Below are 18,306 nucleotides of genomic sequence, written 5' to 3' on the forward strand. Positions count from 1 at the left end.
GACCATAAAATGACTGTTGATGGAATGCGTTACACTTATTCTGATGAACAGTGTCTGGAAACCATCATAGCCACGTTAAGAGGCTATTCACTACAGTGACAACTACTGTAGGGGGCCTGGAAGAACTCAGGGACATATAGTTGTTGATAACATCGTTGTTGTTAGTGTGACTGTGGACAATGCTATAGGGTACCACTTAACATTGACACGACTATGAAATGAATGTATCTTTTGTGAAATAACTCCTCTCTATTCTCAATCCTTCCTCTGTAACTTGGGAAACATCCTTTGTAGCGTGTTCAACCTCACTTGTTATCAGTGTTAGGGCCTTTGGCAGTGCTTTGGCCCAGATTGTGGAGACTGAAGAGCCAGAGGAACAGTAAAAACTGTCCCATTAAATCTTCAAGGAAGAGACCAGGTGGGGATGTGGGATTACATCTGCTCCACAGACTAGAGTCAATGGACAGACGTTACAAATCTATTCAAGTCCACAAGCAGAGTCACTGCTGGACAGACATTACAAGTTGTTTCACGAGTTGCTCCAAGTCCACAAGCAGAATACCACTTCAGTGACTGTTGGGAGAGTGCGAATGACGCAGGCAACTGCACTTGTGTTTGTGGTTTTGGGGAACAGGAACAAACCCCCACCCCTCCAGGGGAAGTCAGAATAACTTTCTGTGTAACCTCCTCCCTCATGGCAAAGCAGGGAGCAGATGAAAGACTTGCGAGGACAGAAAGAAGCAGTTCTAAGGGGATTCATTTAGTGATCTAAGTAGCACTGCCACAGAGACACAAACGGCAAAATCCACAGTCAACACCCCGTGGTGAATTCAATAAGGTACGAAGATTAAAATCCCCATTATCGTCCCAGGTGGGCGTTCTGTGGCTGGGTCTGAATAGACCAAGCAGAGGAGAGGCTGTTGTAGGTCTTGGACCATGTCATGGCCCTCTCTCCTGGGGGAGTCCGTTCAGCTGAGCTCTGAGCTCTGGCTCTCCCTCCCTAGCTGCTCTCCTCCGGTCCTAATCCAGCTCCAGCTCCCGCTAGCTGGAAGCCAACTGACTATTTAGTAAAGCCTGCTATGGCTATTTGGCAGCACCAGCACCTCGCGAGTGAAAAGCTCTCCAGCAGGCTCACCGGGAGCCAAATTGGACGTGGGAGAGAAGTTTGTGACGAGGTCCTGACAGGAGTCTTGCTCAATGTCTGCCAGTATAACAGTGGAACATATTACAAATGCACTGTTTATGACTGGTGGTGTATTATTTTTTAAAATGGGATATGTAAGTTAGGAAGTGGGAAATGTGTTTATTAGTATGTATTAAACTAGGAAGTAATGTTTATTTTCCCAAATCTGAGATATTTGAAAGAAGCAGTGCCATCTACAGGTAAGAACAGAGACACCACACAGTGCATGGAGTGGATTAAAACTAAACTAGTTTAGTCCCAAAGGTGATAGAAACAGAAGCTGCTATTGGGCCCCCACTGACACCCATAAAAGGGACAGATATACAGAATAGTACACAGAGACAATAGCAGCCCCTTTACAGGATATTCTGCCCATTGTGTTTTGAGCTAGTCTAGTGAGTGGAGTGCGGTGGGTGAGAGAGGTGAGGGACGGACTACATGCTACTCACATAGAACAGGGCTCCACTCTGTAGTCAAGGGGCAGATTGTCAAATGTTACCATGGAAATAAACAGGAAGTGTTAATGGTCATGGATACTAAACACACATACAGGATATACATACCGTACATACACACCAAGGAAGACAATTACAGGTAGTACTCAAAGATAATTCGGACTAGGCTAAATAATGCATAAAGGCAAACGGTTTAAGCGAAATGTACAGTAGTACACTAAAACAGGAAGCAGGGGAATGGATATGTTATTCTGAAAGGCTCTATTCCAAGAAGCTATCTCACTGACGGGTGCAAATCCATATGTTTCTCATGTTAGCCGTGGGGCAGTGTGCCATAGTGAGCACCACATCTTTATTCAGAGCACTGCTCACCTGCCCCCATGTGACGTTTCCATGACCTTAACAGTATCAACAAGACCTACAGCAGCTGGTTGAAAAGCCTTGAGAGTATTATTAAGCTACTGAACTAACTACTGTCATGACAACCACAGCCAGACAGTCTGCTTTTCAGTAATGTCCAGTAACTGACCCCGTGTGTGTGTTTGGTCTTGTTCTTCTAATCCTCGTGGGGAACTGAAATGCCCAAATGTCCCCTCACAAGGATCGTAAAACGAGGAAAATTCTCCCTTCTGGAGACATTTCCCACGTCCCCATGAGGACAAAGGCTACTTTAAGCTTAGGGGTTAGGTTTAGGGTTACAATTAGGGTTAGGGTTAGGCGTTAAGGTTAGGTTTAGGGGTTAAGGAAAATAGGATTTGAATGGAAATACATTTTAGGTCCCCACGAGGATAGAAGAACGTGTGTGTGTGTCAGTTCCATCTTCAGACTCAGGAATATATGCCTTCATCTCTATTTCAACGTCTTACTGCTCAACTTCTACTCGGCATTGTTCAAAAATAGCTCACATAGTACGGCATGTCTGCCAAACTTTGACTGGTGGCGACCAAACACAACAAAGGCATGTATATGACTGTTTCATCTAGTGTGGAATAACAACATCTGCAAGCCCATTTTACAGCACAGCACAGTGCATTGGCCCACAGGTATACATGGAAAAGCTGCATTCACATCAATATTCATGCCAGATTTAAAGTTAACTTACGACATGATTATTTTCCGCCTGATAGAAAGAGAATCTGGGTCAATACCCAAACTTTGTTTGTCTAATTTTTGCGCAGATGTCAACATTACACATACTGTACATGCTTCACAGTGTGCAAGAAAATAACCAAAGGCACCATTTCACAAAACATAAATATATGAAATTGCCATTAGCTTTACATAACAGTCGGCCCGTTTGAGAGCAGAAAGTTGGTGATGCAACATGCACATGAACGAGGTGTTTAGAAGAAAGTGTAAAGACTTGCCTGTAGTTTTACTGGTTTAGGCGACTCTGGCTGTTTGTTGCAAATAAACAAACGCAAATATGTTAGAGGGTTGTGCACGCCTGCACAATCTATAGAGCCCACTATAGGTACTACTGTAGGATGCATTCACTTTGGCAACACACATCATCACGGGACTGGAGCTCGTCTATATGGACTCTTAACACATTTACAGGCATGTTATGCAAAAAAACATCTATATACAGTATATTGGCACATTTTATCAATTGGTACATTTTTATAAACTGGGTGGTTCGAGCCCTGAATGCTGATTGGCTGAAAGCCGTGGTATATCACACCGTATACCACGGGTATGACAAAACATGTATTTTTACTATTCTAATTAAGTTGGTAAGCAGTTTATAATAGCTCCGCATTGTGTCGTGCTTAAGAACAGCCCTTAGCTGTGATATATTGGCCATATACCCCACCCACTCGTGCCTTATTGCTTAATGAGCCTATTTTTGACTGCCGTGGTAATGTACCAGCATCATATAGCTTCAGAAGGACCTGACCCTTTCGTGACCTCATCACACAGCCCATGTGTGATCTATCTGATATAGATTAACAAGGGAGTTAATCCACTGTACTGTAAATGCCAGTGGATCAGACTGGCCTGGTATTAGGGGAACATTGTGGATCAAACTGGCCTGGTATTAGGGGGACATTGTGGCTCAGACTAGCCTGGTATTAGGGGAAAATTGTGGGTCAGACTGGCCTGGTTATAGGTGGACATTGTGGATCAGACTGGCCTGGTATTAGAAGGACATTGTGAATTAGACTGGCCTGGTATTAGGGGGACATTGTGAATAAGACTGTCCTGGTATTAGGGGGACATTGTGGATAAAACTATCCTGGTATTAGAGGGACATTGTGAATTAGACTGGCCTGGTATTAGGGGGACATTGTGGATCAAACTGTCCTGTTATTAGGGGGACATTGTGGATCAGACTGGCCTGGTATTAGGGGGACATTGTGGATCAAACTGTCCTGGTATTAGGGGGACATTGTGGATCAGACTGGACTGGTATTAGGGGGACATTGTGGATCAGACTGGCCTGGTATTAGGGGGACATTGTGGATCAAACTGTCCTGTTATTAGGGGGACATTGTGGATCAGACTGGCCTGGTATTAGGGGGACATAATTGATCAGACTGGCCTGGTATTAGCGGGACATTGTGGATCCGACTGGCCTGGTATTAGGGGGACATTGTGGATCAGACTGGCCTGGTATTAGGGGGACCTTGTGGATCAGACTGGCCTGGTATTAGGGGGACATTGTGGATCAGACTGGCCTGGTTTTAGGGGGACATTGTGGATCAGACACGCCTGGTATTAGGGGGACATTGTGGATCAGACTGGCCTGGTATTAGGGGGACATTGTGGATCAGACTGGCCTGGTATTAGGGGGACATTGTGGGCCGTACAAGTTGTTAACTCTCCTCTTTCATCACTTACCCCTCAATAGAAAGGCATACTGTAACTGTGACCTTTAGAACAGGGTTTAGGGGGAGATCTAGAGGTGTTGGTAGGTAGATTAACATGTCAGGGGGAATATAGAGAAAGAAAAGACAGAAACGTACACTTACAGGAATGCTGTGGTCTTTTTTTCCTTTATGGGAGGAAGCCACATGTGCAAGGTACTGGATGACCTTTTTAGTGTTTTCTGTCTTGCCAGCACCAGATTCACCTCTGAGAAGACAGAAAACATACAAGACAGATTCCTGGGTTAGTAGATGGGAAAGAATGACGTGTGTGTGTGTGTGTGTGTGTGTGTGTGTGTGTGTGTGTGTGTGTGTGTGTGTGTGTGTGTGTGTGTGTGTGTGTGTGTGTGTGTGTGTGTGTGTGTGTGTGTGTGTGTGTGTGTGTGTGTGTGTGTGTGTGTGTCAGAACTGCCTTTCTGACTGGCAGATGTTTTTGTGAGGAGATTATGGCACTTGGGAAACTCCATTAACAGTCTTGAGCCGGGGGTGAGCGAGCTAGCCAAGCTCTGCTCCCTGCAACGCCGCTAAACAACAAATGAATGAAAATAAACCACAAGTTGCAAGGTTTATCGGATGAGGCGTTGTAGCAGGGCTTTTGTGTATCTATATGTGCTGTTTATTTTCTTTGCGCTAGTTTAGTTCAGCGGCTGTGGTTGAGGGTGGGACTCCCGGACCCACAGCGATGACAGCTTTAGAGCAAGGAAGTATGTTTTTGCAAGCTCTTCAAGCCATGCAGACAAGAGTCCTATCCCCAAGTGACACTTACTGTACAGTAACATCAACACACAATGCATACCAGTGGTTTTACAATAGGTACTCATTCTACGTAATCGCTGGCGGTTAACATTGAACTTTCTCCCCGATCTCAAGCTCAACGCTAGGTTATATCTATTTGGGCAAAATGACCTGCAAAATAAAACTAACCACATGATGATCTTCAAATAAAGGACAAGGCCCCTGAATACTCACTGAGTGTAAAACCAATTACCATAACAAAGCCATGTGTAGTTTTTCTTTCAGATTCCCCTTACCTGGCCATGTGGTGAAGTCCTATGGTAGTCTAGTCTAGTATTATGAATATGCTGTTTGGCTGATGAGTTGTGTGTTTAGTGTTGAGCTCAATAACCACCAGGGAGCAGAGGGTGTTTCTGGCTGCGTCTGAAATGACGGGCTCTGGTCAAAAGTTGTGCACTATATAGGCATTAGGTTGCTATTTTGGACACGGCCCGTGTGTGAGTGATTGCGTCAATGTCCCTGGGGTTGGCATTGAACTGGAAGTGTTAGATTCCTCAGGTTGGCTCGCCTTGCTGCAGAGGTGACGGCACATACTCTCAGGGACTGACTTAGAATCACATGGCATCTCTGTGCAGCGTTTACATTGCTATGACCACCGTCTCCTACAGTGTGTGTGTGTGTGTGTGTGTGTGTGTGTGTGTGTGTGTGTGTGTGTGTGTGTGTGTGTGTGTGTGTGTGTGTGTGTGTGTGTGTGTGTGTGTGTGTGTGTGTGTGTGTGTGTGTGTGTGTGTGTCACAGTCACAGTCACAGTTGGCATATAAAAGCATCATAGCAGATGTGAGATTTTATGATAGTGTTCAAGCCACACTCCCGACATCCATCCAAATTCTCCCATGCTCCCCCAGACTTAGTCATGTATGGTGTAAGGCTAGGAAAATATGTGTTGACTGGGGGCTCCAGGGACATTTTGGGTGGCGGTGGATCGGGTTCAGACCAGCGCAGGGAGAGAACACACACACCTGGAGAAACGTTACCCTGAATACTCTTTCACACATCATCGGTGTAGGCCTGTCAAAGGGGCTTACAATGAGATGCCACGCTGACATTTCTCTTGGCAGCATTAATGTCATCCGTAGATATTGGGCGCTAGACTAGAATACAGCCCACGGGTAAGGGTTGTGTGTGTGTGCCAGAAATACCAAACATTTCCCAGCTTCCCTGCCCCAAGCCTAAGTCCCTTTCCCGTAAGTGTCTAACTGTTCTGTGTCACTAAGTTGCTCCTTTTAAAATAGCTATAGAGGCCTCTGGCTCTGTTCTAGTTCAATTCAATTGATTCCTCTTTCGACCTATAATCAGTGCTAAGTACATTCATGTCGGCTTCAATAAGCTACACTTCATTCTTAGTTGAATAGAGCTTCTGCCGGAATGCAATGCAGCAGGTAATTTCCCCATTTCATTTTCGGGACTAAGTGAGGAAGAGACGCGCATAACTAAGATAATTGAATCGTGAATATTATGCAATTAAGCTGGTGCTGCATGGCCTTTCTAAACCATCTGCTCCAAACCAGTGTGGTATGATACTATGCAGGCTGGATGCAAGGAATCGAACTGAGAAGACACTTTCCTGTAAATCCAGCAACACATGCAACACATGCAACCCATGCAATACATGCAACCCATGCAACACATGCAACCCATGCAACCCATGCAACACATACAACACATGCAACACATGCAACACATACAACACATGCAACACATGCAACACATGCAACACATGCAACACATACAACCCATAACACAGAAAGAGAAGAAAAGGGCTGAGCAGACATGGCTCAGAGGTTACTCACGTGCAAAGAATTGATTGGTCCTCTCGATCTGGGAGGGACAGAGAAAGAGGGAGAGAGCGAGAGAGAAATGGGGAGAGAGAGAGAGAGAGAGATAGAGAAATTATACACAGTGTCAGCATTTAGCATACTCAACGGCAATGGCCCATTCCCCAAAATCCCTCTTTCAAACTGAAATGAGTTCTTGTACCAAATGTATCACTGGCTGACAGATGTACACCAAAGTCATTTTACAGGACATAGCCAACTTTACTGAGCTTGGTGAGTTTGCCATCGAATGAGATACTCCCTTCAAACGGGTTGAAGGTCATTGTCTGCACCAGGAACGAAATGTAATTTCACTAAACATTTCAAAAGCCTCAGGATCCAGACATTTCACAGGCACACAAAACGGAGGAGGAATCGAGGACTCTTTCAAAGGAAAGCTTTGTAGTGCCAAACCTCTGCATTACAGAGATAAGGGCTGATAGTGTACCTTGTCGCTATTTGGATGGGGAATTGAGGGAAGCTGAGCGTAAAACTGCTGAAAGCTACACTCTTAGAAAAAAAGAGTTCCAAAAGGGTTCTTCAGCTGTCCCCATAGGAGAACCCTTTTTGGTTCCGGGTAGAACCTTCTGTGGAAAGGGTTATACATGGAAACCAAAAGGGTTCTAAATAGCACCTTTTTTCCTAAGACTGTATGTAGGCTATGTCCATCATGTGCATGTAGCCTATGTGAAAACAGTTTACATATGAACTCATGGAACTCAGTCAGACCACGGTAGGCGTAATACTGTAACCCAAGGCCATCTTTCCCTGTATTTACAGTCTTATTATTTTAGAGTCCTGTATCACAGAACTGGTGGGCTGATGACAGAAACACAGCTCTCTAGGAAGAAGGCAGAGCATCAATGTGATTTACAGTCAGCAGGAAAGAGAGGAGAGAGAGAGGAGAAAGAGAGAGAGAGATGCTCTGGTTTAATGGCTAGAGAATCAGGAAGAAGCAGGAGGGAGCCATTTGAAGTGACAGTGAGGTTGGGACAGTTTGCAGACAACAAGCCAATCACTGAGCTCCTTCTCATCTAATTGGCTGAGGTGAACGGGGGCACCACAACGTTTTTTATTTTTTTTTATTATTATTATTTCACCTTTATTTAACCAAGTAGTCTAGTTGAGAACAAGTTCTCATTTACAACTGCGACCTGGCCAAGATAAAGCAAAGCAGTGTGACACAAACAACAACACAGTTACACATGGAATAAACAAACATACAGTCAATAACACAATAGAGAAAAAGTCTATATACAGTGTGTGCAAATGAGGTAAGATAAGCGTGGTAGGCAATAAATAGGCCATAGTGGCGAAATAATTACAATTTAGCAATTAAACACTGGAGTGATAGATGATGAATGTGCAAGTAGAGATACTGGACTGCAAAGCAGTAAAAAATAAAAATTAACAGAATGGGGATGAGGAAGTTGGATGGGCTATTTACAGATGGGCTATGTACAGGTGCAGTGATCTGTGAGCTGCTCTGACAGCTGGTGCTTAAAGTTAGTAAGGGAGATATGGGTATCCAGCTTCAGTGATTTTTGCAATTCGTTCCAGTCATTGACAGCAGAGAACTGGAAAGAAAGAGCATACATTTAGTTTTACTTGCATTTAAGAGCAGTTGGAGGTCACGGAAGGAGAGTTGTATGTCATTGAAGCTAGTTAACACAGTGTCCAAAGAAGGGCCAGAAGAATACAGAATGGTGTCGTCTTCGTAGAGGTGGATCAGAGAATCACCAGCAGCAAGAGCGACATCATTGATATATACAGAGAAAAGAATCGTCCCGAGAATTGAACCCTGTGGCACCCCCATAGAGACTGCCAGAGGTCCGGACAACAGGCCTTCCGATTTGCCACACTGAACTCTGTCTGAGAAGTAGTTGGTTAACCAGGCGAAGCAGTCATTTTAGAAACCAAGGCTGTTGAGTCTGCCGATAAGAATATGGTGAATGACAGAGTCGAAAGCCTTGGCCAGGTCAATGAATACAGCTGCACAGTATTGTCTCTTATCGATGGCGGTAATGATATCGTTTAGGACCTTGAGCGTGGCTGAGGTGCACCCATGACCAGCTCGGAAACCAGAATGCATAGCGGAGAAGGTACGGTGGGATTCGAAATGGTCAGTAATCTGTTTGTTAACTTCGCTTTCGAAGACCTTAGAAAGGCAGAGTAGGATAGATATAGGTCTGTAGCAGTTTAGGTCTAGAGTGTCACCCCTTTGAAGAAGGGGATGACCGAGGCAGCTTTCGAATCTTTGGGGATCTCAGATGATATGAAAGAGAGGTTGAACAGGCTAGTAATAGAGGTTGCAACAATTTCGTCTGATAATTCTAGAAAGAGAGGGTCCAGATTGTCTACCCCGGCTGATTTGTAGGGGTCCAGATTTTGCAGCTCTTTCAGAATATCAGCTATTTGGATTTGGGTAAAGGAGAAATGGGGGAGGCTTGGGCAAGTTGCTGTGGGGGGTGCAGCGGTGTTGACCAGGGTAGGGGTGGCCAGGTGGAAAGCATGGCCAGCTGTAGAAAAATGCTTTTTGAAATTCTCAATTATTGTGGATTTATCAGTGGTGACAGTGTTTCCTAGCCTTAGTGCAGTGGGCAGCTGGGAGGAGGTGTTCTTATTCTCCATGGACTTTAGTGTCCCAGAACTTTTTGGAGTTTGTGCTACAGGATGCAAATTTCTGTTTGAAAAAGCTAGCCTTTACTTTCCTAACTGCCTGTGTATATTGGTTCCTAACTTCCCTGAAAAGTAGCATATCGCGAGGGCTATTTTATGCTAATGCAGTACGCCACAGGATGTTTTGTGCTGGTCAAGGGCAGTCAGGTCTGGAGTGAACCACGGGCTACATCTATTCCTGGTTCTAAATTTTTTGAATGGGGTATGCTTATTTAAGATGGTGAGGAAAGCACTTTTAAAGAATAACCAGGCATCTTCTACTGACGGAATGAGGTCAATATCCTTCCAGGATACCCGGGCCAGGTCGTTTAGGAAGGCCTGCTCGCTGAAGTGTTTTAGGGAGCGTTTGACAGTGATGAGGGGTGGTCATTTGACCGCAGACCCATTACGGACACAAGCAATGAGGTAGTGATCGCTGAGATCCTGGTTGAAGACAGCAGAGGTGTATTTGGAGGGCAGGTTGGTTAGAATGATATCTATGAGGGTGCCCGTGTTTACGGATTTGGGGTTGTACCTGGTAGGTTCATTGATCATTTGTGTGAGATTGAGGGCATCAAGCTTAGATTGTAGGATGGCCGGGGTGTTAAGCATGTCCCAGTTTAGGTCACCTAACAGCAGGAGCTCTGAAGATAGATGGGGGGCAATCAATGGGGGGCAACCACTGACGCCAGATAGACCTTTGTGGTCAGTTCTGGCCGTGAGTCTGACAAGGGCTGGGCTCTTGTCACCAAGGCAGAGCAAGGGGCTGATCCACAGTAAGAGGCAGAGCATGGGGCTGGCCCACGGTAAGGGGCATAGGGGTGACCCACAGAGGCAGAGCATGGGGCTGACATTCAGAGGCAGAGCATGGGGCTGACATACAGAGGCAGAGCATGGGGCTGACCCACAGTAAGAGGCAGAGCATGGGGCTGACCCACAGTAAAAGGCAAAGCATGGGGCTGACCTACAGTAAGGGCCCAGAAGCACAGTTTGGGACTGTACATAACCCATCGTATCTACTAGCAGTGAGCTAGTTTATAGAGGGAAAGGTGGGAACATAACTGACCAGATATCCCATATGAAGTTTCATAGCCTAAGTGCCATGTGCTGAGTTCTCAGATTGGACTATAATAGACCATGGCCAATATAGCATAAGAGAGCGAGAGCTGCTCACACCGGCAATGACTCATCAGGAGCAGAACAGCATCGTAGCCCTGAAGACAGCCTTATGTCCAATATGTATCTCTACCAAGGAGGAGCACTTCTATGTTAGATGGCCTTTACCCCTGAAGACGTCAATAACCTGATTGTGTCTGGGAATACACGCCTTATTAGGTTAAAAGAGTTTCCATCCAATCTGGGAGAGTCATGATGAGCAGTGGAAAGGTGGATGGAAAGAATTGTGATGCATTATTAGATTGTCTCCTGTGAGGTACCGTAGTCAATCATTCAAGACAGGGGTGCATGTTCTCCTTCATAGGGGGTGTGTATTTTCCTGTATTCACCAAAGGAGTAACACTTGTCTCTAGGCTAAGCGTTATCAGCTTTTCATGGACGTCAATGACCCAAATTATTTAATTTCCAATTTTTTTATTTGATTTGAGGATTATTCATATACATTGTGCAATTTAATGTTTTGTTGATTATTTGTATATTTGTTTACTGCATTGTTAGGAGCTACTCAACGTCAACAAAACAAAAGGAGATGATCGTGGACTTCAGGAAACAGCAGAGGGCGCACCCTCCTATCCACATCGAAGTTCCTCAGCATACACATCACAGACAAACTGAAATGGAACAGCGCCTCTTCAACCTCAGGAGGCTGAAGAAATGTGGCTTGTCACCTAAAACCCTGACAAACTTTTACAGACGCACAATCGAGAGCATCTTGTCAGGCTGTATCACCGCCTCGTATGGCAACTGCACCGCCCTCAACTGCAAGGCTCTCCAGAGGGTGGTGCGGTCTGCACAATGCATCCACACTACCTGCCCTCCAAGACACCTACAGCACCCGATGTCACAGGAAGGCCAAAAAGATAATCAAGGACAACAACCACCTGAGCCACTGCCTGTTCACCCCGCTACCATCCAGAAAGCGAGGTCAGTACAGGTGCATCAAAGCTGGGACCGAGAGACTGAAAAACAGCTATCTCAAGTAGAGGTCGACCGATTATGATTTTTCAACGCCGATACCAATACCGATTACTGGAGAACCAAAAAAAGACGATACCGATTAATCGGACGATTTTTATATATATATTTGTAATAATGACAATTACAACAATACTGAATGAACAATTAACACTTATTTTAACTTAATATAATACATCAATAAAATCTATTTAGTCTCAAATAAATAATGAAACATGTTCAATTTGGTTTAAATAATGCAAAAACAAAGTGTTGGAGAAGAAAGTAAAAGTACAATATGTGCCATGTAAAAAAGCTAACGTTTAAGTTCCTTGCTCAGAACATGAGAACATATGAAAGCTGGTGGTTCCTTTTAACATGAGTCTTCAATATTCCCAGGTAAGGGGTTTTAGGTTGTAGTTTTTATAGGACTTTCTCTCTATACCATTTGTATTTCATATACCTTTGACTATTGGATGTTCTAATAGGTACTTTAGTATTGCCAGCCTAATCTCGGGAGTTGATAGGCTTGAAGTCATAATCAGTGCTGCGCTTCAAGCATTGCAAAGAGCTGCTGGCAAACGCGGTAAAGTGCTGTTTGAATGAATGCTTACGAGCCTGCTGCTGCCTACCACCGCTCAGTCAGACTGCTCTATCAAATCATAGACTTAATTATAATATAATAACACACAGAAATACGAGCCTTAGGTCATTAATATGGTCAAATCTGGAAACTATCATTTCGAAAACAAAACGTTTATTCTTTCAGTGAAATACGGAACCGTTCTGTATTTTATCTAACGGGTGGCATCCATAAGTCTAAATATTGCTGTTACATTGCACAACCTTCAATGTTATGTCATAATTACGTAAAATTCTGGCAAATTAGTTCGCAACGAGCCAGGTGGCCCAAACTGTTGCATATACCCTGACTCTGCGTGCAATGAACACAAGAGAAGTGACACAATTTCCCTAGTTTAATATTGCCTGCTAACATGAATTTATTTTAACTAAATATGCAGGTTTAAAAATATATACTTCTGTGTATTGATTTTAAGAAAAGCATTGATGTTTATGGTTAGGTACATTGGTGCAACGTTTGCGATTTTTGTTAAATCATTCCCCGTTTGGCGAAGTTGGCTGTCTTTGTTAGGAAGAAATAGTCTTCACACAGTTCACAACGAGCCAGGCGGCCCAAACTGCTGCATATAGCCTGACTCTGTTGCACAGAATGCAAGAGAAGTGACACAATTTCCCTAGTTAAAAGAAATTCATGTTAGCAGGCAATATTAACTAAATAGGCAGGTTTAAAAATATATACTTTTGTATTGATTTTAAGGAAGGCGTTGATGTTTATGGTTAGGTACACATTGGTGCAACGACAGTGCTTCTTTTGCGAATGCGCTTGTTAAATCACCTGTTTGGCGAAGTAGGCTTTGATTCAATGATAAATTAACAGGCACCGCATCGATTATATGCAACGCAGGACAAGCTAGATAAACTAGTAATATCATCAACCATGTGTAGTTAACTAGTGATTATGTTAAGATTGATTGTTTTTTATAAGACACGTTTAATGCTAGCTAGCACCTTACCTTGGCTCCTTGCTGCACTCGCATAACAGGTAGTCAGACTGCCACGCAGTCTCCTCGTGGAGTGCAATGTAATCGGCCATGATCGGTGTCCAAAAATGCCGATTACCGATTGTCATAAAAACTTGAAATGGGCCCTAATTAATCGGCCATTCCGATTAATCGGTCGACCTCTAATCTCAAGGCCATAATACAGCAATCACTAACTCAGAGAGGCTGCTACCTACATAGACACTCAAATCACTGGCCACTTTAATAAATGGATCACTAGCCACTTTAAACAATGCCACTTTAATAATGTTAACATATCTTACATTACTCATCTCATATGAATATATTGTACCTTATACCATCTATTGCACCTTGCCTATGACGCTTGGCCATTGCTCATTCATATATTTATATGTACATATTCTATTCCATTCCTTTATATTTGTGTGTATTAGGTAGTTGGTGGGGAATTGTTAGTTTACTTGTTAAATATTACTGTCGGAACTAGAAGCACAAGCATTTCGCTATACTCACATTAACATCTGCTAAACATGTGTATGTGACCAATAACATTTGATTTGAGCTAGTAACCAAAAGTATTTAGCTGCACCTGCTATAACATCAACTGTACGGGACCAATAAACATTGATTTGATTCGATTTCCTAATTATCTCAGGAATTTCACCCTGACCTACGAGACGGCTAGATGGGTGCACTACAAAGCAATCCGATGATTTCATGTGACATTTGGAATTGTCGGTGTGATGTAACAAGTGATGAATTTAACGTGTCGTGTTCAAATCTGGCGGGTCTTCACCATCTCTTAGGAACAGAGAGAGAGGTGCTACTGGTTTCCATCTTTGTCGGACACTGTGCGTTTGGGTTGCTGCTGGGCATTCAAGTAGGTACTGTACATCTCCTCTCCATTCATCCTCACTTAGCGGATGAAAAGGGTTGTGGAGAAAAGTCTTGACGTGTAATAAAAGTAGCTCTACCACCAATGTAGCAAAACAGGAATCTGTTAGTGGCTACATGGCATGATGTTGCCATTTGTTGTGGGCAGCCGGTCGTATTAATGTTTGCTTTGCGTCGCAAATATGAATTCTTTGACGTAATAATCATGTTGTTGACCACATCTGAAGAACTACGTTGGAAACCGTTTGATATTAAACCAGACTCAGAAGCGGGACATGTTTCATTTGCTTCTCCCTTCTCCAAATGGGTTTTACCCCCTCTTCTGTCTGAGCTGAGGCCAACAGTCTTTCACCGTCTCCGCTACAGATTCTACAGATGGCGAATGGCCACTGACATTTCCCATGACCTCTTCCTGAGTCACTGGAAGTGACACTCTCGCTTGGATATTAAGGTCTTTCACACCCCAGGACACGGTCTTCTGATGGAGGGAGAGAGCTGGTTTGAAAGAGTGAACTGGAGAGAGGAAAGAGGCCAGAGCCGGATGGGTTATTCTGTAGATAGGGATGCCTGAGGAAAACAGGGTGGGACACAGGCACAGCTGGATGGCTCATCAGGGACAGTGCAGCTTCCTTGATTTGAGCAGGTTCTTCCTGGCTTTGATGACGGACGGGGGGCCTGGCTTGACACATTCTCACTGATGCACAAGGATTTACAGGCATTTCATGGTATGATGTCATCATCCACTGCTCTACGCATGGCCGTACTGAGAAGCACGCACACACACCATTGTCTCATCCTTCCTGTGTCTCCCTTTACATCCAAAACCCCTATCTCTTTCAGAGGCAAACACAGCCCAGACAGCAAGCCTGCTGTGGAAACATCTCTCACTTTATCTGGCCGGCTGCAGACGCGGGAAGGATATAATCGAGTCAAGAGGACGTTCTCGAATTCCATTCATTCATGCCAATGCATCGACCTCGACAACCTCTCCAAGATCGTACAACTCTGATGACTATTTGAGGGGTAGAAGCCATGGTGGGCGTAGATGGGGAACCAACCAGAGCTGTTATTTCTGTAACAGTGTTTTATAGCCTAGTCATGAGAACCGTTGTGTGGGATTCACATGATTGGTAGTTTTCTTTCCAGCTTCACATGACTTGATTATTTTGGATGTCCTCAAGAGGCTGCTCCACGGAATAGGAGAGGAGTGGTTGCTAAAATATTTGAATGAAGAATAAAAATGATTTAAAAACCTATTTAGTTGTACGGTGTTTGGCCAATTCTTTAGTAATGGACTGTCTCATGGGAGGGAAAAAGGCAGTACCAAAGTTGTGTTATTAATGCTCAAAATAATAGAATCATTACTTAATAATTTATAGCCTAATTAACAAGTTAACCACCAGGCTTGGATGGATGACTCTACTTGAGCTCCTCCACAGACCACAGACAACAAAAACAAAACACACGTCACCATCTTTCAAACCTGCGACAAAGTGAAAAATTGTAGGACATCTTGGGAACAGTGGCTCTGCGTGGTGCGTTTGTGACGGAGAGGAGACAAGGGAGGATAGGACGAGGGAGAGAAGAGCAGAGGGGGCAGAGGGAGCTGATCTCAGCCCACAGACAGTGGGCTCATTGTGAGCCTGTGGCCCGCTGGGCCAAGGCCAGCCTCCGCTATTGAAGGCTAATGCATTAAGGAAAGGCAATGGAGTGGAAACACTCGGCTCTGAAAACCCAGCTCCAGAGGTCACTTTTGCTGTTAACAAAGTGGCTTTGAAGGAGGAAGAGCTCAGAAACCAGTTTGATATAAATAGAGGTACAACACATCCACTGGGCCGTGGTGGATAATGAAGACAAACTGGTGGTCTGTAGCTTTAATTGAGGATAGTCTAGTTTTCATCAGTTTAAAGAAAAAAGAGAGGAAATGTCTCAAAATGACTCTGAGCACTGATAACTTATAGCAGACGCACTCTGCAACAAATAAGGCATCATCCAAGTGTTGTGTGGTGAGCAGTAGTATGTCAGTCAGCAGATATCAGAGTCCAAACCAGAGTAAAATGAAGATCATTGTTGGTTGGCCTGGCTCCTCCAGGGGAAGTTCCAACCAGCCACGAGACAGGGGGGATAGGGCCTATCTCACACTGTAGACTGTGGGCAGACTGCTTTCCCACTACCCCCCGCACCCCCCCTTCAGCTCCCCCCTGCTGGATTGATGCAGTGACCAGACTCATTCCACACATTCCAGTTCCCATCCCTGCCAGCCACGAGCCTCAAGCTCAATTCTAACGAAAAGTGTGCTCATGCTGGAAATAGAATGCATATGAGTTAGAGAAAACAGACGTGCTGCGAGTGTCAACAGCATCATAGCGCGTCAAATTAGCAAGAAAGTCTATTTTTCACGCATCTACACGGAGCAATTCTGGTAAAATAACCAGAAAGATTGCTTGGGGCCGTTTGTAGAAAATAATTAGGGAAGATCATTACAATTCCTCTATGCTAAGTAGACTAAAGATGTAGTTTATAATGTATTGGGCAGTAAGCTAAGGTCGCAGCCTACCTGTGTTGATTTCATAGGCATGTAGCCTAGGCAGGCTACGCCTGGAAAACTTGAGGACCGCTTACGTAGAAGAACAAGAAAGACTTGGTTGTTTATAAACGACTCGGGTTTAGCACAGGTACGGTGGCTCCCGTAGGACATCTAAGGAACTCACAACAATAACTCTCAGGGGCTTCATAGGGAACATAGATAACTGTTTATTATGGATTTTCATTGGCATACGCTATGCAGTGTATGTGAATTGACGCTCGCTACGGGCGTCTCTCCATGTGATTTCGGCTTCACTCTAGACGAAGGCAGAAGGCAAGCCTCTCGTTCACATCTACTGTATGACGACACCTGTACTGACCATATATGGACAAATACCTGGCCATGTACAAAGAACACCTGTACCGACCATATATGGACAAATACCTGGCCATATACGGAAAACACCTGTACTGAACATGTATGGACAAATACCTGACCATATACAGAAAACACCTGTACTGAACATGTATGGACAAATACCTGGCCATATACGGAAAACACCTGTACTGAACATGTATGGACAAATACCTGGCCATATACGGAAAACACCTGTACTGAACATGTATGGACAAATACCTGGCCATATACGGAAAACACCTGTACTGAACATGTATGGACAAATACCTGACCATATACAGAAAACACCTGTACTGAACATGTATGGACAAATACCTGACCATATACAGAAAACACCTGTACTGAACATGTATGGACTGCTCTATCCATTTGACTGACTGAGGAACATTGGGTGTTTACAGCCTTTCCACAATAAAATGAGATGTGGGTTTTGTTGCCCTGGCCTGTACATTCAGAAGGACCAGGTCCAACATCCTAAAACTTTGTTGACAGTTTGACTGTAATTCAGCAAGCAGGGGAGCGAAGGATTTCTGGACTTGGCCAATTTTGCCGTCTACAATGTGTGGAGAGGTATGGAAACGCTATCCCATTAAAGCATTAGAGTGGTCAGTTTGTTAGTATAACACCTCAGGAGCAGTGCTAAGCCTGTGCATCGGGCAGGACTCCAGCAGTGCATAAGGGTCTAGTCAGACTATACTGTATTTACACTGTGTACAAAATATTACACTTTCCATGACATAGACTGACCAGGTGAATCCAGGTGAAAGCTATAATCCCTTATTGATGTCACCTGTTAAATCCACTTTAACCAGTGTAGTTGAAGGGGAGGAGACAGGTTAAAGAAGGATTTTTAAGCCTTGTTACAATTAAGACATGGATTGTGTATGTGTGCCATTCAGAGGGTGAATTGGCAAGACAAAATATTTGAGTGCCTTTGAACGGGGTATGGTCGTAGGTGC

The 18,306-nt window shown here is 44.2% G+C and overlaps 1 protein-coding gene across 21 annotated transcripts in view; it reads right to left on the reverse strand.

Annotated features, from left to right (window-relative positions):
* Positions 1 to 18,306, reverse strand: part of LOC129836322 (myosin-10-like) — an 83,074-nt gene that overhangs the window by 38,346 nt on the left and 26,422 nt on the right. For 4 of the 21 annotated variants that reach the window (XM_055902468.1, XM_055902365.1, XM_055902449.1 and 1 more), the window contains exons 4-8: positions 7,094 to 7,121; positions 4,608 to 4,716; positions 3,006 to 3,035; positions 2,741 to 2,758; positions 1,633 to 1,650 (exon numbers count right to left, since the gene is read on the reverse strand). In XM_055902468.1, coding sequence (XP_055758443.1) covers positions 1,633 to 1,650; positions 2,741 to 2,758; positions 3,006 to 3,035; positions 4,608 to 4,716; positions 7,094 to 7,121 — 203 coding nt within the window. The remainder of the gene's footprint in view (positions 1 to 1,632; positions 1,651 to 2,740; positions 2,759 to 3,005; positions 3,036 to 4,607; positions 4,717 to 7,093; positions 7,122 to 18,306) is intronic. The other 17 variants (XM_055902484.1, XM_055902391.1, XM_055902520.1 and 14 more) reach the window with 10 other exon arrangements.

Source organism: Salvelinus fontinalis, chromosome 3 (assembly GCF_029448725.1).
Source record: "Salvelinus fontinalis isolate EN_2023a chromosome 3, ASM2944872v1, whole genome shotgun sequence".
Lineage (NCBI taxonomy): Eukaryota > Metazoa > Chordata > Actinopteri > Salmoniformes > Salmonidae > Salvelinus > Salvelinus fontinalis.